The following is a 25,428-nucleotide window of genomic DNA, read 5'->3' as shown; positions in this document are numbered from 1 at the left end:
CGTAATTACTTGACAATTGTATTTTTTATCTGACTCAAACCCATGAGCAACAAAAAAAATTTGCAATATTTTTTTTATTTCATACACAAATATCAAAAAGTTGATACTTAAAAATGTTTATAATGTTATAATATAAAGTTATGTTATAATGTTTTGTATTGCGAAAGTTGTAAAAATATAAATCTCAAGCCAAGTAAGAAGTTTAGTAGGTACTTTGATATAAAGTGAAAAATAGAAATAAAAAGGAATTTTTATATGCTCTGGGCATAAAGGTATGTTATGATTTAATTTAAAGGCCATATAAGCACAAAGTATTTTTATTTAAATTTCTGAAAATAAAAATCAGAGTTTGTCTTGGCTGGGATTCGAACCCCGGACTCCTAAAGTGACAACGAAACGATAACCACTAGTATCTTATTACTTGCACATAAATATACAAATCTTAGAGCTTTCTAAGTAAATCCGTTCACATAAATATGATTTAGACACCTTGCCGTTAGGTTGCGTCGTGATCTGCAAAATACGAGTGCATAAGTGGTCACCGTTAGGTGCTATTTTGAGATCGAGTCGTTTCAGTTATAAATTTTAGAGATCCTTTCTAAAATCCACAAATAAAAATCTTCGTCTTTCCATTGTTTTTATATAACTGTGTAGTTATATCTTATTCTTTTAATTAATAACTATGTCTAAGCATCTTGAAACAAGCATTTCCGATTTATAGTAGTTTTTGATGTGAAACATCTATAGCCGCACGTAAAAAAGATTTCTGGCGTGGCGACGATTACCTTTAACTACATAGACAAATGTTCTATAAGGGACAGAGCTATTAGAACAATGTGATAAAAAAAGACAACTAGTGTTTGACCTTGCGTTTCAAGTGTACGCAAACGTAAATATTGACCATGGAATATAGTGACCAATGATTACTTCAGTCAAAACGGGACATCGATTTTTTTATGTCAAATACTTTTTACTTGAAAAAATATAGTTAGAAATAATAAAAAACACGCTTTTATGATAAAATTAACTAAAAAGTAGAAAATAATTTTCAATCTAGGAATCGTTTAAGGAAAAGTAAATAGTATAATTGTGCAAAAAATGTGGGGCGCTTTATGAAAACTGATAAATGGAGCACCCCATGTTTTTTTCACAATTATAATATTTACTGTTACTTAATTGACAATGGCAACGGTTCATTTCGGAGACAACGGCACGAAGCATCGAAAAAAGGGACTGTCCCGTTAAAAACGGGACGTATGGACGTATATTTCTCATTGATACTCATGCCTGTCAAAGACAATGAAATAATGGAACAGAAGGTAAAAAATGTCCAGAACTGTCGATAATAGTTTTAGTACATCGTTTACGTAGAAATGTTATAGTACAGTTTAACTAAATAAATTATTATTATATAAATATATAATTTGATGAAAGAATGTATCTATACAGATGTATCGACTGGTTTAAAATATACGATTTAAAAATTGTTTATATTTATTATCGTATATTAGTAAAGATTACTCACTCCTAACAAGAAAATGTACCCAGTTTTGAGAATTGAAATAGTTGCGTAAAAAAGTTTTGCCACGTCTCCGTGCTAAAATGTCCCTAAAATATTTGAAATAATTATTTATCTATTATGTAAATTACGCAGTATTAGTTATTTATTTGTAAATTTTCTCTAAAAATGTTTTTATTTGTCAAGAATTCAAAAAAAACTTACTAATAAGCCGTTTGTGGCTTCATTCAATTTCAAGGCGGCGAAGTATCTTTACTAATTTATGTTTATTATTTTCAGTTTTATTTTACACACGACCATTAATTGCAAAGTTGTGTACATTTTATAAATGTACTAGCTGACCCAGCAAACATTGTGTTGCCATATAAATAAAAAAAATGTTAAGGGTGAACAACCCTTATCACTTAAGAGATATGAAAAATAGATAGATAGTAGCCAATTCTCAGACTTACTGAATATGCATATAAATTTTGATGAAAATCAGTAAGAGCGTTTCGCAGGAGTACAGTAACTAACATCGTGACATGCGAATTTTATATAATCTTACCGTGGTCTTTTTGAGGATTAATTTCTGGCTATACAAAGATTGTTTATTAAATTATGTTTAGGTTAATTTATTCAATTAAAGAAATTTTAAAATACCGTATACTATCCTATATAAATTTTATGGTAATATTTTTTATTATTTACCACAGATATCGAAGAAAATTTAGAGATTAGGATACAGAATTTCCCATATATCGATTTTATTTTATTAAAATAAACTATAAAAAGTTATATTTTGACTAAAACACACTAATATAAAAATTAAGCAGTGGGATCTTAAACTATAACATACACGTATGAACATCGTGAGCTTCAATAAAATGTCACTTCTGTTCTGTTGATCTATGGTCATAGATCAATGAAAATTTTTTCATTGATCTATGACAGTTCAATTCAATCAATGAAAGTTTTTGTCAAAAACATACTTTGTCTCTTTCTGGTTACTCATGTAATCATGGCGGATCGAACACGAAAAATAAACAAAATTTAATAATTTCTCTTCATTTACGTGTGATAGGTGATTCCATGAATCTTGTTTCTTTTTCGAGCATAATTTTTGCATTTATGCATTGCACAAGAAGGCATTTTGAGGCTTAAAATTCAAAATAATGACGTTTAACGTGTTCAGTGACATTCGTGTGTATTACTACGCCGCGCGAGAGCGACTGGAGTCGTTTTAACTCGTTTTACACCACTTGACGTATTTTGTATGTTTTAAGTATTGCCCGCTTATTTTTCTGATAATAAAATGTCTGACCGTGATAATTTAGAGAGTGAAAGTGATCAGCCTTCTGCAAAGAAAGCAAAATCACACTATGACACACCATCAAGTCATCAGTAAGTTAATTATTTTTTTATAATTAAAGTATGCATTTATCTGTGCATTAAGCACGCGTATATTTGGTGTGTTTTGAGCGCCAGCAAATGTAAAATCTAATATCTTGGTAGATTAAAATTCACATAAAAATCATTGCATACAATGTTTTTAAATTATTAATTAATTTTAATGTCATTCTTCTCAGAGAATAAATTTATTAAGACTGACAGAATTGTATTTCAAAATCAGCTGATGGCGTGCAGCGCACGAAAGTTTTTTCTTATTTGTTATAAATATGAACATTAAAAAATTAATATGTTTTTTTCTGCATATTACCTACTTTTACAAAATAATGTCGATGTTTCACATCTGCCAGGCGTCCCGTGACGGCTCACATTTTTTTTTATCTTAGGATTTATTTCATTCTCTTAAATTCTCAAAAAATGTTCCAATCTTCAAACGGTTAAAGCTTTTTTTATAGCTCTTTAAATCAATTTTCCTATACCAATACAACCAACTATCCTACAGAATCTGAACTGTTTATACGGAACCACTACATTACTTTCGTGTCATGCTTAATTCTTAAAGAATTAGCCAAAGACTCAAATAGCTCAATTTGGCCGACGGCTTTCGTCTTTTTATGGGTCTGATCGAAATATCCGATCAGTCGTGTGTGGATTAAGCGCTTTTTGATGTAGTGATGTCATCGCTTGTAACGAAGAAGTAAAGGTGTATACAGACTAGACCATTCGTGTGTAATGTAACTTATATAACAAATCGAATACAAACGCTTTTTATAATGTAAGGGTAGCAAATGAATATGCAGTCCATCTGATGGTACGTGACTACTGCCGCCCATAGACATCTGCTAACCAGAACACAACAGCTCTTAACACTGCTGTTATTAGACAGAATTAGGTGTGGCGGTGCTGCCGCCGGCGTTGAACAGAAGGTTCCACCACTCTCAAACAAATTGTAATACGCTCATATGTTAAATTTAAGGTGAATTTTCACTAGAAGGTTTGCATTTAACGTTCATATTCAAGATTTACATCACTCAACGAATCCAGGCGGCTATTATGATGCTCGTAAATACTTAATGTCGAATGTGCCAGTAGTAAGTAACCATAACCGAACATTACAATATTTACGAGTATATACGTACCACTTGTAACTTACCGGTTTTAACGGGAAAACAAATCAGTGGTACACGTTTTGTACGTGTTTATAGTTATAACGTCCATTTGTACGATACTCCAAGAATTATAAAACGTACGTAAGTTGATTATTTAATGTAAGAAAGTATTTTGTATCGCGATTACACGCTAATGTTCTTTATGTGCATTCACCTTTTCAACTTCGAACATTGAAGCAATATGAAGTCGATCCCATACAAATGTTCGTCGATCAGTTACACTTATGTGTCAGTCGCATGTAACGTGCACCACGCCTTGCAAAGTAAATATTCCACCACACTGTAAAGCACTGAATTCTCCGATATTCCCTTATAAAAAAAGATGAATAAGTATAATGCGCTGCAATTCACAATCAACACGTTACAGTCTCGTTACAGGCACGTGCACTCTTTTTGACATAATCCTTATTACACGTTACTGCAACCAGTCAGATTTTTTATATAGGTACTAAGTAAATTTCGTATAACTTGTGTTAATAAATATTGTTGTCCAAAATTGTGACATAGATCAAAGAGGGAAATACACCTCTTTGCTCGATGCAATTTCGTACGAGTACATTGATATTATTATGGAGAGTAATAATAGCGCGTATATACTTAACAAGGTAAAGCTTAGATTGGCCTGAATCACCGAGTGGGCTGATGTGACAAAAAATATACTTTAGTCTTACTACTTAACCCGTATTTTTATACTTGCGTAGGTTTGAGTAATTAATAATGTACTCATTTGAAGCAGCGTGGTGGAATATGCTTCAAGCGTCAATTTTGGAGGAGACCCACGTCCAGCAATGGGACAGCAGTGGGAAGCTGGGATAAATAAGCGAATTGCAAAAATCTAGTTCAGTTCACAAAGCTTGTAGCGATAAAACATAATATTTTACAAACGTGCCTTCAACATGTACGTTTTTCTTTCAATTTAATATGAACGTGATATTCAAAAACCAAAAAAATGGAATATGTATTTTCAACTTACCTGAAATTTAAAAAATATAAAAAAGTCAAATACACAAAAAAATCAAAAATAAAATATACGTATATTTTTTGCCAACGAGTGCCAACCATTGAACGCAAATTCCAAAGATTTTTCGTCAATTATTCGCACGAACACAATGGCTTGTACAATTTATTTATTATTCGAAATACGAGTTCTGTGCACTGAATTTAAATTATAATATCCATAATTATACAGTTCGCATCCTTATGACTCACAAGTAACGAGTAGTTTTTATTTCAATGACATAAGACGAAGCGCGCTTAGCTTTGCATATTTAGTAGATGACTGATCTACTAGTAATTAGATCTACTAGTAAGTAATGTTGGGTGCGGTCGAGAATTGGATGGGTGACCGCTATGTTCACTTGACGACTCGCGTAGCGGAGCGGTCACCATGTCAGAGTAACACGCAGTGGGTTCCGGTTCGACTCCGGCCACAGTAATATCTAAATGATACCTTTATATTTTTGTTCTGAATCTGGATGTTTGTGTATTCATCTTTATTTATTGATTCATTCGTTCATGGTCCTCATGACATAGGAAACTACTTATTGTGGGGCTATAAGTATTGAATACGTTATTTAGTTTTTCCGCTTCTATGCTTTGGATGGCACATCATACTATCCGTGCTAGTTATTATTTGATAGCAGTAAACCCTTTTGGAGACATTATGGGTGATAGAAAAATCGAACATGGTTTAGTCACTAAACCGTATCTTTAGAATCTTCCTTCACTAATTCGCAATGAAGCAACGTGGAAGAGCCCCATACCACCATAATTGTGACAGAGTGCCTTCTCTAGCATTCAGACATAAAAATGTGGCGGTCATGCGATCCATGCCTCACATAAAATCTAAAATAATTTCAATAAAAAGTCAGGTCATGTCAATATGAATTAATCGGAATCGTTTTAAATTTTCGTCACAAATTAAATTTGCCCATTGAAGTGAACGAAGCTAATTAATATTCATAAAATCGTGATTCGATTATGTTTTCAGCTCGAAATATATTTGGAGTTACATTTTTTGTAAGTGACAATCAATGCGTATTATATATTTAGTTTACCTTACATAGTTAGATGACCAAAGTAGGGTTATTAAAATTGTGAGTCATCCTCAACTCATTATCATCAACCCCCATCTGTAATCAACCAAAGGAGGATTAGATAGGATACCTACCTGAGGTCGGCCACAGATGCGCCGCTACCCCTGAGGACTAAGCTGGAACGCCTCGGAAAAGTCTGTCTCCCTTACCACACCCTTCAAACCGGAACACAGCAGCGCCTAACACTGCTGTTATTAGGTAGAAATAGGTGTGGCGGTGGTGCCGCCGGAGTCGAACCACAAAAGGTTCTACCACCTTCAAATATACTAGTTAGACACGAGCATGCAGTCAACCTAATGCGAAGTGGCTACTGCCGCCCATGGATATTAGTATCTATAACCAACCCCAGATAAGACATGATTCCTCACTGGAGCTTGGAGCGTGGAGCTTTTTTAAAAACTTTCAATCCTGCAGATTTCCTCACGACGTTTTTCTTTACCTACGCTTCATACAAATGATAATCATTTTATTTTAATTACTAAAATGAGCTCATCATTTTAGTAATTAACTCGTTATTTGAAGACAATGTTGAAATATTTGCCAATTTGTCATCTTATTAAAGAATGCAATTGTGAGTTGCAGCGGGCGGTGTCAAGGCAGAAAGTAGGCACAAATATTGTCATTAGTGATGTGTTTCACCACCAGTTTGTAGCTTTATAAAAAGGTAGCTTTATAAAAAGCTTTATAAATATGATTATATTTCATACGAACGTCTGTTATTCTATTATGATTTGAATGCAGTCACAATTTTTACAAAATTTGTCTGTTGCATTCATAGATTAGTAAAGATACTTCGCCGCATTGAAATTGAATGAAGCCACAAACGGCTTATTTGTAAGTATTTTTTTTAATTTACGAATAAATAGCTAATACTGCGTGATTTACATAATAAATCAATAATTATTTCAAATATTTTAGGGACATTTTGGCACGGAGACGTGGCAAAACTTTTTTTCACAACTATTTCAATTGTTAAAACCGGTTACATTTTCTTGTTAGGAGTGAGTAATCTTTACTAATCTATGGTTGCATTATGTCTTGTTAAAGATGTGTTGGACAGCCTGCCGTATTCTGTTTTAGGGGTGTAGTATTAGTAAATCTTTGCACTAGGCTTTCCTAGTTAGCCCTCAGGGATAGCAATGCTTTTGTTGTCGAACTTATAGAAGATTCTTTGGGGTCGACTATAATATTTACTTTCAAATGAATTGGCCTTTTCCTTCGCTACCTCAATATTAATTAAAAAGGTATATCTCAAACCTACTAATGTAGACTTGAAGATTTTATTCGTATATCGCATAAAGCCCGTAATAAGACGCGTGTACCCAACAAGGCCTTTGATAAATAAGCCTAACGTCATATTTAGTATTTATGGCTCTCATCTCAAGAGCATCCGCATCATTAATACAGCTTCGTTCGATCGAGATAAACCACTTGACACTGCCATTTATCAACTATCTCCCGCCCCCGGCATTGCTCGGATACCTGCCATTAATATCTGTAGCTACCATATAAAATGCAATGTCCTACGTTGTGTATGTAGATGTTAGTTGTGGGTAGAGTTATAAATATTAATATTTTGGATTATTGATGTTGTTTGTTAGTATTTGTTCAGGGTGTAACAATGAAAATAATAATCTGATTGTGAAATATAACCTATTTACAAGTTTTTATTTTTTATTATGACAATAGTATTTTTGGTAAATAAGTTAGTAACAGAGTCATTCAGTATATAATATAATTTTATTTTCCCAAAAAATAATTGCAATTGCGTATAACGAAAAAATATTTGAATAAATGACTAATTGTTAAATAATAATAATTTTGAACATGAAAATTTATCAGTGAAGCAATTTATAAAAGCTTTTAAACTTCGTCAATTTATTTGCGAAACAACTTCACGTTTCCGAGTACTCGTGATCAAAATACGAGTACGCAAAATTCAATTAAAAGTTGCCCCGTTTTCATCAATCAATTAATTGGTATATACCGAAATGGGTGCCTATCGCATATTTATTTAGCTTTAGGAAGTGACTTATAAGTTATATATAATAGTAAATTTCGTTTTCTACCGACTGCTGAGGGTAATGTTTTCGAGTGTATTTAAATACGTATGTATATGTTTGTATGCGTGTCTCATTCTTTAACAGGTATATACGACATACGAAACAAAATAATCAATGACGAATGTTTGGACATTCGAGCGATAAGTATTAATTGAATTAATTGAAGTGATAATTGAATTAATGAAATGCCTGTAAGAAATAATTTAAATGTACGTACGAATAACGGTACAAACTTACTTATTAGGCAAACTACTCAGTAATAAATCGTCTTAAACCGTAGACTAATTCTAGTTTATTGACATCGATTGGAAGGATGTGAACCAGAAATAAAATGTACTTACTTTTTGTATAAGCCTACGCCACTTAAAAATTGACAGTTATAATATTTCTTCTTAAGTTACTCGTATAATACCGTCGGGCAAAAGTACGTACGTACTTAAGTTAGAAGATTCAACTAGAAATCCGCAAGCGAACTTTTCTTTTTAATTTTCTATGCTAAATATGGGTTCGCTAATAAAGCCGTTTAAAGACCTCAATTTTCTTCAATAGGCGATTCAATTTTCTTCACAATAAATATAAACATACATACCTATTTAGGTACATATAGTAATTTTATCCCATTAAATACATTAGCGGAACTATTGCCACTTATTCTTAAGTTTATCAAATCATAAAAAGGACAATCTGCGTTTTTATAAACGCACCCAAAACTTTGCAGCATTCTTATGCAATTGAGCTTATCGCTACATCAAAAGAGGCTAATGTGTGCACTCATTTTAACACGGAAATGTAACCACCAATTAGGTACGTCATATATAACTATAGTAAATTTTCCTAACTCTCCATTTTTCCGTACTTTACATAATCATTATTATTTAAGTATTTAAATATCAACATCACACGTGTGTATTATCGATAGTTTCATAATGACCTTTGTTTTATTGAACCATTACGAGATCTATTGGATAATTGCTATTATTGTAATTATGTGTTATGATTTATTACCGTCCGTCTTGATAAATATAACATGGAAACTAGAAACTCCAGATGCATTATTTGTGTTAATATTACGTCATGAGCTTAGGCATCATAGGAATGGATGAAAAGTTAAGAACAAATCATATAAAAAATAAAAATTACAGAATTACATACTAAGCTATTTTTTTACAAACATGTTAATAAAGATTGCCATTTGACGTTTAAAAACTTAAAATTTCAACATACAAAAGTAAGTTAACGTTAAAATTTAGGTCGGGTTCTTCAAAACAGCTTCAACAAGTACCGCTATTTCTTCATTGCGCTAATCAGATGTCAAGAGAATTTGTATCGCCTTATCGTACCCGATCAATTAAGTTCAATCTACAGCCTACACGACCTACACGTCTCCCTTCCTTCGCACCGTCACGGCATCAGTACGGCACCGCCAGCCGAGAAGCCTGCACCTCGCGAGCGTGCGCGAAATACCGCCTGTCAAAACTTCCGCGTAACTCTTTAAAAAAAAACAAAAACTAACTCCCGAAAATCAATAATAAAAAAAAATTACACACATATCTGTCAAACTTCCCGCGTCGTACTTTATTATTTTTTTATTGACAAAGGATCAAAGTTTATTCTGCCAAAATGTCGGCGGACGTGTTGAGTGACGATTTTAAATCTCGGCTGCATTTGACCACAAAAACTGTCGGGCAGGAGCGGATACGGAGGGCTAGGGAGAATAATGAGGATGTTGCTATATTGTCCATGTTCCTCCCAAACGCCACCGCTGAACGGGAAAACAAGAAGTTCTGTTGTGCGATGAAGGACCAGTGTCTTCTTGGTGATGCCAGGAAAACAATTGCAGGTGTAGTAATATTTTTTTTCTAAAATAATCGGCAACCACACATCAATCAAAGATTAACATACAATGTTTTTAATACTTTGATGTGGGCGCTCTTATTTTTTGGGTATTGAAGTTATTCCCGAGTTCAAGCTATGTATGGTAGGCCAGTATTGAATTTAAGTTCTCCCACGCTACTTTTTTAAGTCTTGTGTTTATTCACATAAATTGTCACTTGATCTAGCATGATCTAACGGTAAAGGAAACGTCGCTCTAACAACCTATGTCTGAGAAGAACCTCTATGTCTGAGACATCGTTATAATCTTAAGACAGTTTCAAGATAAATTCTTATTTTCATTTAGCTACATATTTTGTTTTGTCGAACCATTCTTATTCTGAATGGATACCGACACTACATACGATTAGATGAGGATGTTGAATATTAAAGGTAAAACCGGAGCATAAAAAAAACTCATACAACTTTTTGTGCACAACGATTGAAAATTGGTTTCCACTGCGCTCCTTCTAATAGAAGCCAGTTAATAATCTGTGGTTTGGGGCCTATGTTTTTGGACTCCGATTAAATAAGAATACCTCTACATAAAAATATTTTTCTTAAAGTTTTCAACTAAAATTTCTTGATTCTAAAGTATTTTATTACACGAAAAAAAGTTGTTCAATATATTTTGACAAATATTCAATCACCTTTATGTAGGTGTAAGCTTCATGAGGTCAGACGTGTAGCGACCACGTATTGTCGCTGACCAGCAGGTTTAAAAGCACAGAAAGGTACTTTCTAAAACGTGTTTTATGATCACAAAGCGATAACAATTGAAAGTGATGTAGGATGTATGCACAAAATGCATTTTTGTTTGGATATATTTTCCGGTTTAAAAAAATAAAACGGAACTTTAGATAAAGGTAATTTTCTGAATGAACAGTTGTTAATTAAGAATTTTAAATCGATGTCTATAGACCTAAACCCGTTTTACTCTAATAATTTGTTTTAAAAATAGGAAGAAAGAAAGAAAGAAAAGAAAGTATTACTTTTTTTTTATGAAGAATCGTAATAAGAAATACAATGTATGCAGTAGAAAAATATGAGTTGTTTTTTACTTCCAAAAACAACTGCAGAGTTTCGATCGTAACTACGCTTTATAACTTTTTAAGTAGCTCGTATCCTTCCTCAGGATACAATGTATCTCCTTGCCTTTCATAAAGCTCAGTTCACATTGGCATCATAACATTTTTATCCTTCTGTTGGTCATGGGTCGCAGAATATGGTTTAGGTCATAGTCAACCACTCTGACCAAGAGATACCGAGTTAGACTTAGACAGCGTTGCAATTTTTATAAAAAATCACATGCGAGCTGATTTTCTTACGATTTTGTCCTTCACATTTTAATCTTGTGTTAATTCCTAATATGCAAATAGTTTCCAAGATTCGAACCTCGATCCTTCTATTTAGCGCCTGACTTTCTAGCCACTACGCTATCACTGTTTTTTTATTCTCATTCAGCTATAAAACGAGAAAAAACAAACTGAGGCACTGCATAGCATGCCTATATATTTCACAGTATAGCATAGCCCTCGAGAACCTTTTCAGAAAATCTCATTACGAGCGTATATTTCTGTTTGCATTCCTCGTGAAAAGCCAGACAACTTAAAGATTTAAAAGTTAAACATTCTCCGTACTTCGTTAATTAACGTTCGCTACAAAGTTCTTCATTTACGCCGCGCCGGTAAACCATTCGAACGTAATTGAATGAGTTCCCCATTCATTCAATTAGTACCATTCGTTCAAAGGACCCGTTTAAATTTCGTATAATGAACACGCTTAAGGACCCCTATGTTTTTTGTAATGCTGTTGTGTTGTTCTGTTTTCATTTGACGCTTTCACTCGTTTATTATTAAAACTATGAATGAACTAATTGGGCAAAATTATGTTTATGTATTTCTGAGCGTACGTTGGTCCGGAATAATTCATAAATACATTTTGATGCTGTTTTATGGATTAAAACAGATAACTTTAGTACTTCGAGACTAATTCAGACAAATTAAAAACAAACAATATATTTTTTATAGTCAAGTGTACTTAACCTCTAAAAAGACCATTGTTTCAACACGGTCACAGACACTCTTCAATTTTTTTACATGTAACACCTACTCATACATATCGGGCGAAATAATACCATTATTATTTTTAAACAAACTTAACACATCCGTTAAATGCGGCTTCACTATGAAATAACAATTACAAATGAAAACAATAATGACCCCAAAATATTACAAACAACGATTATGTCCGCTCAGTTGAACCGACACAAGTGTTCCAAAATGTTCCCCAAACCGTGAGCTCATCTGGAAAAACAAGAGTTATGTGTCATGTATAATTTACTCGAGCCCCGGCTATGGACTCCCGGCAAATTGGGTCATCTCCCAAATAACCTGCCATCTGTGCCACGGTTAAAAAAACATGTTACTAAGCTCGTAGTTCAGGTTCTGTATCCATGAAAATCAGTGTTCGTGTCGAATCTTATTTTCAATGAGGACGGAAAATATTGTCAATAAATTTCAATTTTCATTGACGTGTAATGACGACATAATGACTATGACATTGCACATAAACGTTACATAACGTTAAATATAGGTAACTGCTCAATCGCATTGAAATTTATCGTCAATTCATATTCTATCAAGAAACTATGTAACACATAAATACTACTAGAAAACTAATTTGAGTCGCCTATACTATTCCGGATTCTGTGTCTCTAGAATGTTGTGAATATATGGCTCACTGAAAGTAAGGTCGTGTTCCAAATAACCTGACATCTGCGTTCTTTGCATTTAAAAATAGCTGATTATGTCATTTTTGTTTATGGATCCAACAAGTGCTATTTGAATTATAATTTTATTATTGATACTGTGTAAGTATAATATAATTAAAGCAGTATAAAAGTAATTGTCCGTAGCGGAATGAGAAAATAAAATTAAAACGGAACTCAAATATGTATATCGAAAAAATATCTACCGGTTAGTAAATAATGAATCATAAATATTTAACTTACAAACCGTGATATATTCAGTACAAAAGTAAATAAAAAAAATCAAACAGACACGAAAATATATATGAATATTTATTTTTATTATAAAATATTGATTTTTATTTCGTTAGCACGCAGTATGTATAAACTCTTATGTAGCAAAGTTAATTAGTGCTCGCTCATTATACTGCCCTTGACCGTAATCTATACACCCATTTTCAAAATACGCACGTAGGTGCAGTATGTGCATTATTTAAAAGTGTCATGAGTGTTTTTTTTTAGAAACAAATTGTCTTTGGTTAGCAATGTCGTTAACTCATTAGTAATTACAGATAAGAAATATGGTAGGCAAAGTCATTCCCTTAATCAGCTTTGAACGAGTAATGTTCTAATTAAAACATTAAATTCATGCAATGCAATAAAAAATTTCGTTAGTTTATTTTTAGGAAGATTTAAGATCTTTTTTTGGTGCAGTAAAAATAAATTAATCCTATTCGGGCACTCAATAAAACAGACGCGCTCTTTTGAAGTTCTGACAGTTTATCTTTAGACTTGAATATTAATATTATAATATTTTAATATCTGTAACTACCTTTATCGAGTTTTATTACCTATTTGAATTCAGTATAACTACTTTGTTTTTATAATTAGAATTTATAATTAGTTTCACAATGAGTGTAACGATACGCTTGTAAACAATTTTTCAAAACAAAGAGAACTCGAAAAGTTTCCAATAAAAGTAAGACACAGATAATACATAGAACGAATCCAATGTCATGTAGAGGTAGGCATTCATAACTGATTTAACCAAGGCTCGTTATAAGTTCTAAATATTTATATGTTCTTAAACCTGCTATTTTCTAAATTACAACAGTTCTTAATGACAAGACTTTATCATAATGAATGTTCACTTTGCATAAAGACCTGTTATATCATCTGTGAACGGAGCGTAATGGCGCGAAAACAAAAATAAACGTAACCGTAAAATATGATGGCCGACAACAACAGGCGACAATAAATTTAAGCAAACAGCCCGGGCATGATCATAATTTTTATTTAATTTTGTTGAAACCATGAATTATTTTAGTAATTTATTTTGTATAGTGATTATTAATGTTTTCCGAGAATATAAACAATAGATCCTAGAACAATATGTAATAGATTGTACCTAGTATGCAATAAAAACCGTTTAAAAACAGAAACGTATTAAATCGGATATAATTTCCCATTTATTTTATATAATAAAAATAGAGCTCACGTATCATAAAAAACAGTGAAAGGACAAACTATGGTTCTTCATTGCTCTATAGAACAAATTGTATGAACATACGTTCATATAAATATTTAAATCAATAGAAAAGTATGATTTTTCTGACGCGACACGTTCAATAAAACAGAGTTCCATCAATCTTTGGATAGATCTGCAAGTTGCAACTTATCATGATCGCTTTTATAAGCAATCGCTCCCATTTGTAATAATAAGGTCACAGTAATTAAACTTCGCTGGTCTGCTACGGTGAAACTTCCGATAGTCATGTTGTCATCTGAAGTATTCTCCATGCTTTCCCAGTAAGCGAAGACAAACCTGGCTTCGCCGTAATATGAAAAAAATGGATTTTAATTTAAGTAAATGTTTGTGTCATAACTAATTTTGGATGTCCAATACTCAATAACACCTGCTTGACGTCAATTAATTGATAATACTTATTAACATGACAATCACCACTTGTGTAATTAATGACATTTCGTTATGAAATGCATATGAAACATTGGTTTTGTTATAACATTGCAAGAATTTAACTTATTTTTGATATAAATGTTATATCCTAGACTACAAAAATGTATGGCACTTAAATGTTGCCATACTAAACTAGGACAGAAGTACAAAACAGAAGTAGGTACCTAAAGTTCATTATACATGCGGAACTCCCTCGAAGACTAAATAGGAACGCCTTTTAAGCATAATCATCAAATAATAATACAGGGATAAAACTATTATAGTCCGCGCCAAACTGCTAGTCCGCTCTGAAGTTGTTGCGAGCAGGTGTAGTTATACAATTTGCTATGGCGACGTGATTCATTTCTATATTCAAAGCGGACTAGCAGTTTTACGCGGACTATATTGAGGCAAATATAGGCAACAAATACAGACTTTTTTGATTCAATATCAAATAACCCGAATGGTGGTTTATTTGAACATTTCGATGTTACAGTAATGGATGTGTTTTATCGCGAATATTCGGCGTGGTAGATAAATAAAGGCGAATAAGTAAACACGTTTTGCATAACCTTTTAGCCTAGTTCCGGGCAAAGGCTTTGACTCGCTCTACCATCAAAATTGGCTGGTTGAAAATTCCGAATATGTGTACCTATACAGACGTTTACGAAATTGAAACCTTACACAGCGTTTCAGTTTTAAACTGTATAAAAGAGCACAATGTTTCTTTACTTTTAGTTTAAAGTGTAAGTAATTTGTAATCCCTATTTATAAATAGGCTTGTCTGCTATGTAATAGAAAAATACGATTAGAAAATTAATACTACTACTATGAATACGTCAATTCTTATTAAATTACACAAATATTTTTAAACTTGAAATAAAAAATTCGGAATACATTGCATTGATAAATTGTAATGTACGCTACATGATCTGAAATCTTTGCTAAAGACATAAATGATGCTTAAATTGAATTACCCATTTTACCCACATTAATGTTAACATAATTCCTTTCAACTATTCCAACACCCACATGAAAACACTATCAATGCCGAATGTAGGCTCGGAATTCATTTAATTGAATAGTTTGGTCAATATATCCATTACATTTTATAATTTAACACATATTTCAAATATCCCAAATATCACGTAAAACTGAAGTATGTAGCAATAAAGAGTATGTGATTATTTAAAACCCATTTAAATTATAAAATAAATAAGAAGAATTAATATTGTAAAGAAAAAAATACATCATATAGTAAGATTACAATATAAAACATTTAAAAATACATTTATTTTTAAATTCTGAACATGAAAATAAAAAGGAACAAGATATATTTCACCACTTTATAATAATTATATGCCACACTTATTTTAACATTTATCATACAAGTATAATAAGTAACGTAAGACGTCAGTTTATATTTTTCCGTATGACTCAACGGCATGTAATTTTACGGGCGACACTGACTTTGACCCAAAATCCGCATTTTGGGTCGATTGCCCCAATATAGACGTAACTGGGCAATGTTAATGCATCAATAAAAGGCAAGTTTATTCCGAATTCACGTATTTTGCAAGAACAGAGCAAATAGCAGAGTTGAAGGAAAGAATCTCCATCGAAATGGGTATGACGTAATGTTTAATGGATAATTAACGCACACAGGTAATAAGGTCGACAATGATTCGGCTCCATCGTCTCAGGGTTGTCTCCAATAAAGAACACAGTACAGTAAAATATAACAGTTTTATTTTTAAATTCTTCTCAGAAACCAAATATGGTTTATCTTGGGTTTCAACCCCAGGAACCATCCAACCATATAAAAAGCTATTGCCCATTTCCTTTCTTGTAATAAATACATACTTGCTCTACTTAACTACTTACACATCACAAATATCTAATGTAAACTTGATACACTTTCGTCAAAAATCAACATTAAAATTTTTTGTTCATATTACCACAGTACGCGCAGACTTTTTTGAATGCAGACTACATTTACCTAATTACAGCATTTACAAAAATAGCACATACATCAATTACAATATTTAGTACAGTTTTCCAACATCACTTGGAAACGCTATTAAAAAATATTTTTTTATCTTTATCTTAAACTTAATATTTTGTTTTGTAAACTGGCAACCCTATATCTGAGTATAACGGAGCAGATGGCGGTTCACCTCAGCCGCCATATCGTGATTAGCCTTTACGTGGCCCTATTCATCTCAACAATGTTTTAAGGCCGATTTCATTCATTTCATTGATTGATCCGTTCTGTCTACGCACTGAAGTTAGATCTTTCATTATGATATGATGATGTGTGATGGTATAAGTATGATGGGAAGATAAATATTGTTAGGAGATATGGTTACCAGGAAGTGTTAGACTTCGGAGACACCACCACACCTATTTCTGTCTAATAACTGCAATACTGCTACAGCTGCAGTAGCAGTACTGTGTTTCAGTTGAAAGGGCGTGATAAGAGGGGTACTCTTGTACGAGGCATACCAACACTAACACAGGGGGTAGCAACACATTTGTGGCCGACTTCAGGAAGAAGCCTGACTATCTGAGATAGATTATAGATGGCCAGCAGTTGCCACGTATCAGTTATTAGGTGGACTATATGATGGTTTGCTATTTAAAAAAAATGAGATATTGCACTTTTCAATAATAAGATGCAAAAGTATTTTTCGCGTGCGTTGTTTTATTTGGTAGGCAAATGTATATTTTAATGAAATTTTATTTACCGGATATAAACTTTCTCAATACGTTGATATTTTTTTCTTATCCACTTAATGCACTTGAATACCTATTAGGTTACATAAATAATCTTAACATTTAAAATGTTTATTTACATGTTATCTAGAATAAAATGTTTTAGTCAAGGTAGATAAGGCCTTTTATAGCTCTCAACGTAATGGAATTCCAAAGTAACGATGGAAATACACAATGAAAGACGGTCGCGGTTCATTCTTATTCGATCCGCTTAGCATGTAGATGAACTAAACTAATAGACTCCTAGTTGCTAATAGAATAATCATCAATTATTTCTTCGACATCTCATAACTAAACTTTCACGACTTTAGAAAATTAATTCCTAATATTAAATAGGAATTAAAGTTTCTTTGCTACCTTCATATTTTTTGCCAGTATGATAATTATAACAACCCCACCTATTTTAAGCATTTTTGTGATAATTATGTAAATTCAACTCTCATAAGTAAAGCTCGGATAAAGTTAATAGTACAGTATTTAGCTTTTTGTCCTTATATATTTTAGTAATATTCTTACTAATGAAATAAATAAATGTTCTTCACATCGCCCCTACTATTTACTTGTTCTTGTAATATTAGCACGCGTGTTACTTTAGGAGTCTATTCGTTCCCTTTATCTAAACTCAAACTTCAGAACAATGCTTTAAGAATTTTCATCCGATTTGTTCACGTGGCCAACAGGTGCCAACGCAAGTATACGACACGTGCGCGATAACATTTACCGCCAAATATAGTTATAGCTACGACCACGTACAACCCAAACTGCTTTTAACCTTATATCACTTGATATAAAGACCATGCCACGTCCATTTTATGTTGGAACAATAAAAAACAAAATGGCGGATGACGTTCGGAAATTAGTACCAAACCGAATTGCTAGTTGCGTGAGAACGTTTTATTACATAGCTTTTTATTACGCAGGTAAATAAGAGATAGGAACTTTATTCACGAAATTGACTATAAAAACGATAGAAATGGTAAGATGGATCGTGTGTGGCACGGAAAATATGGTAACTACAGTATCTCAACATTTATTGGCAAATATTTTATAGAAATGGATGTAATTGACGTTTTATACACTGATAGCGCCACAATAATTTTCGCTGTGTCGTGGTTGCTATTGCACGTTAAAAGACGAGTATAAAAACACGAAGGCCTAGACCAGAAATTTAAATTCATCATGTTGTCTCCTGTCTGGGAATTAACCCGAAACCTGCGTATCCAACTCGGAGGACGATTACTCCGACAGGCGAGTTGTAAACAAGTTAATTAAGTTACTTGGACGTTATGTGCAGAAAAATTCTTTTAATAAAAACGTCAAATAAATTTAGAAAACTTTAAATTGTACTAAATTATTATTGAATTAATTATGACTCTGACTGTCAAATAATCTGTGAAGTAAATTAATCTGTTAAAACGAAGACGTGAAAAATATCTTTACTGGTTTACTCAATTTTGTTTAAAGTGGAAGCGGAAGTTCATATATTATATACCTATTTTATGTGTCGTAAATCATTTCTAGAACGCTTAAGTTTATTCCACACACACATTAGCTGTACAAAGATTGTTTAAGCTGTGCATTAGTCATACGCCATCACAATTAGTTTTGCCATTCATTATAAAACTAACAGATCGCGTCTCGCTTCAATATGGATAATTGCCATTTAAGTACACCCATTGTAGGTTCTACTTGAACGTGTTTGTACTCAATGATTATAATTAGTTTGTATATAAAATAAATTGTGCTATTACAGTTCTCATTAAATATTAAATAGTGTTTTTATATGCGAATCTCTCGACGTACAAGATGATATATTATATAATTATAATAATAATTTCTTTATTTCAGACCTTTTTTTTTTTACAGTCCATAGATTTGGTTAGTACATATTTTCGTCCTTCGTCCTTCGTCCTTTCGTCCTTCTCTGACATATATATTACATATATATGTCAGAGAAGGACGGCTCTCATCGACATCATTGATAGAATCTATGGATTTTGTGGGCGTAGTCATAGGGTAGATGCAGGCACAAATACAGTAATCACATTATTTATTGTTCTTAACATTTATAACTTCGGTTTTACAAAATAACTATACTATACTACTTTACAAACAAAGGATTTGAGCAGCAGGTTCAAGGTAGTGACTACACGCTCCAAAGCACAACGAAATAATGATCCACATCGATCAGTCACATCAGTTCTTATCAATGTTTCCCCACCGCGCTGTCACATACCTCGACTCCACTAGAGACCTCTTAAATTAAGTCTCTGCTCTGATTCTAATACGAAAGTTATACAATGACTGTTAATTATAATTTAAATCAATTAACCCTTCGATTGATCAAGTACTAATAACATTACTAAAATACTAAAGTAACAGTATAGCTAAAGCTATATTAAATAACTCTGACTCTTCTTCCGACATATATTAAAACATAAGACACATTTTACAAGCTCTAAAATAGAATTACACACTATACGCTCTACACTATTCACAAACAATTTGGTAGATAGCACCACCGTAGTGTTTGTCAAACATTATTATGTTCTCCAACAATAATATTTCAGTTATATTCCCGCTATATTTCTAAAAACGCGTATCATTTCTTTCAACTTTTTTCCAACATTTCAACATTATTTCTAGTTATCGACATATTCGAAATGCGTCAGAAATTCCTTCTATTTTTAAATATGCCTAGCTTATTCTACAATACATACTAGTTATTTTTTTCTTTAAACCGAAGGCAAAGGCTCTCAAGTCGCTGTTTTTTACATAATCTGTATCGTCCCACGCAAGGACCTGACATCACTCGGCCCACTGTGGCCGGCCTTCGAATATCAGTGCGTTTGCTAATTCCGAGAACAAACAACTGTGTTTACTGATCTTTACGATACACTGATCTATATAAATGGTAATAGATGCCTTTATTTAGGTGGATGTCGTAATTGAGAACTTAGAATAAAGATCTTAAAATCGTAGTTATGTAATCGTTTTCACATCACTGTTAGGGTTCCGTACCCAAAAGGTAATAACAAAACCCTCTTCTCCGCTGTCTGTCTGTCTGTCTGTCACAGGTTCTATCACTCGAAATGTAATAGACACTAATTTTTTTTACACACATACAAAAATCCAATGTTTATCGGCATTTTTCGAATTAACAATTTAACCATAATAGACAGTTTCAATTTTCATAATGCAATGTGTTGTATTGTGCTATCTCCGTGCATGAATTCGATTCGTGCTTGGCACAAATATACAACTTTCCTATAATGATATCCTATTCCTATAATAATAATGTACAATCATCAATGGATGACTAGAATAGAAGTCATTAGCAAAATATATATATATTTACAACACATGTTTAAATGTGTACGTGTGTATTTAAAAGTATTAACATACATATAAACGTGTAATTTACGTGTAAACGATTACATCACATTACACACGCTACTTCACATCCCAAATCGAAATTTGACAAATAACAATAACGTAACACAGCACCCTTGTAACAATACACGATATTTCACGCGGTCCCCGTGTTCCACAGGCGAAGGAAACCACAACGGGTTGAGTTACGATACGTTTTCACCGGCGCGAAGTGGAACCGTCACAAAGGACCCAAGATAAGATAAAGATATTATTGTCTTTGCTTATGACATTTGATGCTTTGAGCGTTTTCTATCTACATTTTTCATTAAAGTTACTATTATTAAAATTATATGATGACAGGTTAATCTCCGTAATCAATTATTTGCTGTCTTCAATATTTTGCTGTATTTGTAATCTTACAGAATAATAAGATAAAGCATACAAGATCTCAAAAATTAAAAATTATTTACGTTACACTTTTACATTACCGAGATAAACGGTTTTTTAACGAAAAGACATTTTATTTTAATTTATTATTTTCATTTTGTTTAATCTGAGCACCAAATGTTTAAAGATGAAATGCATAACACACAAAATAAGTTATTACATTCTTATTAAAATGTTTTAAATTTATAGGCTCAAACTGAACAAAGTTATATAAGTCGATAAATATGTACACAACTTGTTTATTGTTTACCTCAAAATAATCTACATAACCCAAAACAGTATTACATTCGGAAGTCGCGCAAACGCTAACGCCGTTCATTTCCTCTCGCATATGCATTTTTAATCGTTCAATGCTGCGATGAACCATTGAAGGAGCTTCCTGTATGTTTAATTGAAAGGTAAAATGTGGAGTTTAATGAGACCCGGAAACGTATAGTTGATCATTTTTATTGAACGTAGAGATATGTTTTGATACAATATAGAGTTAAAATGGTTAGTGAATTAAGCAAAGTAAGTTTAGTATCATGCAACTTAATAAATACTTGAGTGGTAACGGAGACATACATTCCAGTAGGGGTATCGGTGAATCTGTGGCCGACCTCAGCAGAATCTAAGCTTAACTGAGGTTGATTACAGATGTCCATGGGCGACAGTAGCTACTTACCACCAGGTGGTCTGCTTGCTCGCTATATGCTGCTACTCCTGATTTATAAAAAAGTCTACTGCAATGCGATATAACGCCACGCCAGTTATGTGCGTCGAACTACAGTAACTTTATTATAACAAATAATCAAATAGGGCTAGAGAGAGTGGCCGGTAACCGCATTTGCAAACCAAATCGCATTACCTATACGTATCGTTTTCCGATATAAACCGCGAACACTTTAAGATAATTAGATTACCTACTATTTCTTCTCATTTTGAGAGGACACCCGAGCCCAACAGTGGAATAGTAATGGCTTAGTAATGATTATATTACTGTTCAGCGAGTGTCAAAAATCATGGGTGATTGTGTGTAAAGAAATAAATCCATTTACTCGAAACGATTGGTTAATTCATGAAAGAATTAAAGTAAGTATGAAGTATTTTAAGTTAAATATAAAAAGATTTTCAACCAACTAACATCAGTAAAAATTAAATATGCTAGAACTTCTTCGAATACAACGGGGCTTTTAGACCTTATGGCATTATTAGTACTTTGTGACATATACTCGTATATAGTTCGCGAGTAGCAACCCAACTGAGAGCTGCTTTTCCCATCGGCGACAGAGACCAATTAACATGTGACATGTGGTCGGGAAATAAAAATAGATATTTGTTTTGGTTTAGGTATTTATGTAGTTGTCTTAACTTATGGTAATGTAAGAACCAGACTCTTAATCTAAGAACACGGGGCCTACCACCATCTTTTAAAAACCATCATAGTTCGGGAAAGTTTTATTTCCCCCTTAAAACAGTAAAATATTCCGTCATACACAGTTGAACAAACTTAAACCCTTATTAATTTTTCGCTTATCCATTGCATAAAACCTACTGAAAATGTCATATTTTGCTTTAAAAGTTAAATTTCCTGCAAAAAAAAGTAAAAGTATGATTAAAATAATATTGTTTTAAGAGATGTTAGTAACCCCCCAGGACGTAGATGTACATATTCAGTAGTACATAAATTCGTATTCGTATCTCCCACTTACTACATAGCGCTCGAGAAACCATTTCCAGATCTGATTAAACCACATTTACATTTGATATGCAGAACTAGATGTCGGGGAAATTTCTAAACAGTATCACAAAAACTAGTTCTCGCTCGCGGCTTCGCCCTTTTCTCGTTTTGCGAAAGTGGACTAATGGTTAGTAAAAAATAAGTACAAGTTTTCTGATGGCCTGACAGTTTTAATTTATTTCTACCGGCTTACCGGCGACTACACTGCAATGTTTTTCTTGAGCGAAACATATATTATATTACACGTATTATATATTTCGCGTCACACTCTGCTGTATTATAATCATGTTAAAATTAAATCAATTATCAGATTTTTTATCTATCTTTCTTACCTGGCGTAATGCATTTAAATAACGATAAATTAAAATATATTATACTTCTATAAATAAAGTACCGTAGATAGTTACATAAATACATTGATGTATACAAAGCTAAATTTCTGTTTTACTTCTAAACAAAGGCAAAAGCTTTTAAAAGTTTTTTCGCTTCGCAACCTTTCAAGACGCGGAAAAATTCAATCTTAGTTTTCCATACTTTCTTTACACAAAGCCTTTTGTGGAAATGCATTAAGTTCGATTTTAACTTTTCGAAGTTATGCAGGAGGGACACAATCTGTGTACACAATCAGGAGACTAAGTATAGAACGTGAATAAGTAGGTACTAAGAAAAAAAAGGTTTTTTTTAATTTATTCCCCAAGGAATCAAAATCAGAGATGGAAGCTTGCAAATCATATTTTCCATACAGAACTTTTAATCCAAGTAAGCCGCAAAGCCTAACGTCAATCATCTATACGATTTGTTTATATGTGTTTATACGTATTCTGAAGCGCGGATCTCCTGAATACGAATGTTCACGGCAGGTGAATACACAATCAGATTGCGTATCGTAGCTTCGGTCACGCGATCCTACAGGGAAACTGTATTAGGTACATTGATTCCGCGAAACTTTTCCCATTTAACTCCGCGACATAATCATCAAGATTGATGATTGATACGAAATGATTCACCTGAAATCACCAAAGTTTGGGGTTTTTTGTAGTCCGTGATGGATTCGAATTTGTCACATACCTATCTGAATTTTATGCTGCGTTACATTTTGTTACTTGTTTCATTTGTGTAGATACGATGTTATAAGTCCGCATACTTTCTTTATTTGCGATGAGAGAATTGTATTAAAATAAAAAAATGTGTATTAATAATAACTTATAAATATTTCAATAAATTTAGATATTCCGATATATTAGATACTTTTGAAAAAAGACTTATTCATTTATTCACAACATAATTATTACTTATATTATTTTTGGAAAATTGAGTAAAATGTTGTGGATTAAAAAAATCTTAAAATTAAGCAACATCTTTTTGGAAGATTATGTAAAAAAATGTTGTGGATTTTGTTTCGATAAATCTAAAAAAAAATTAAAATTAAGCAAACAAAATTTTAGCAATAACACGAAAAAGTAACAAATGTAACGATCGCGTGAATTCGCGTATATATTTTATCAAAGAGGACAGTTATGGATATTTTATTGTATGGCGGTTCAAAAAGTTCAATGACACTCATAGATCACAATCAGATTTGTACCAGGTCATGTTTAATGTAAATTCGGTGACTAATTCTAACTGTATACATCGTATACAATCCTTCATTCAATTACACTTGTAGAATTACCATTAATTAATTAACATCTGTCGTATTTGCACCACGGATATAAAGAACAAATTAACCTTGGGAAGTCCTTGAGCTTATTTGATTCTACATACTTTAAGAATTGCTTTAAATTAATTAGAATATAATACCAAGTGTTAATTCACCAAATAGACAAAATGTTGGACGCAATGTCGATCAAACTGACGTAGCGTTTGGGATAAGTGAACGCTACAGAATTATGACCCGGGGCGATTTAGGAAAGAGAGGGATCCATCAATGTGACATGTAACAAAAGGTGGAAGCAGGCAGGCCTTGATCTTTGTAATCATTTCCAAATTAAACATGTAGGTAACGGGATAGTTACTCTTAAATGTGTAAGGATATTGTGTAGCTATATTCGTATTTTCCAATTGTCAACTTCGATCTACGAATACAAATTTAGATATAATGCTAGTGTTGCTATCAGTATACAGTCTATTTCTAATACCGTTTCAGTCTACTTCTATTATCATTTGAGTCATTTTGAGTTATAACAAATGGTTGACGTGCACATAAATGCATAGACAATGACAAATTGCTAAATTTATAAGTTTGTTCTCCGCGTCCTTGGCTACAGACTATGAAACCACAAATATCATAAATGTTA

At 32.7% G+C, this 25,428-nt stretch overlaps 1 protein-coding gene across 9 annotated transcripts in view; it reads left to right on the top strand.

The window, feature by feature from the left end:
- The window catches only part of Lmpt (four and a half LIM domains protein limpet), a 202,172-nt gene that overhangs the window by 171,819 nt on the left and 4,925 nt on the right, over positions 1–25,428 (top strand). Inside the window, exon 1 of one of the 9 annotated variants that reach the window (XM_073084354.1) lies at positions 9,687–10,076. The exons of the other annotated variants lie outside the window; for them this stretch is intronic. Within the exon in view, the coding sequence (XP_072940455.1) occupies positions 9,857–10,076 (220 nt within the window). The 5' untranslated portion in view covers positions 9,687–9,856. Of the gene's footprint in view, positions 1–9,686; positions 10,077–25,428 lie in introns of those variants that run through there. 9 annotated transcript variants of the gene reach the window in all.

This window comes from Epargyreus clarus, unplaced genomic scaffold, assembly GCF_041222505.1.
Source record: "Epargyreus clarus isolate Ecla_fem2 unplaced genomic scaffold, WU_Ecla_fem_2.2 ptg000021l, whole genome shotgun sequence".
NCBI classification, from domain to species: Eukaryota; Metazoa; Arthropoda; class Insecta; order Lepidoptera; family Hesperiidae; genus Epargyreus; species Epargyreus clarus.
The sequence above is the reverse complement of the archived record's forward strand: the minus strand, read 5'-3'. Positions and strand labels throughout refer to the sequence as shown.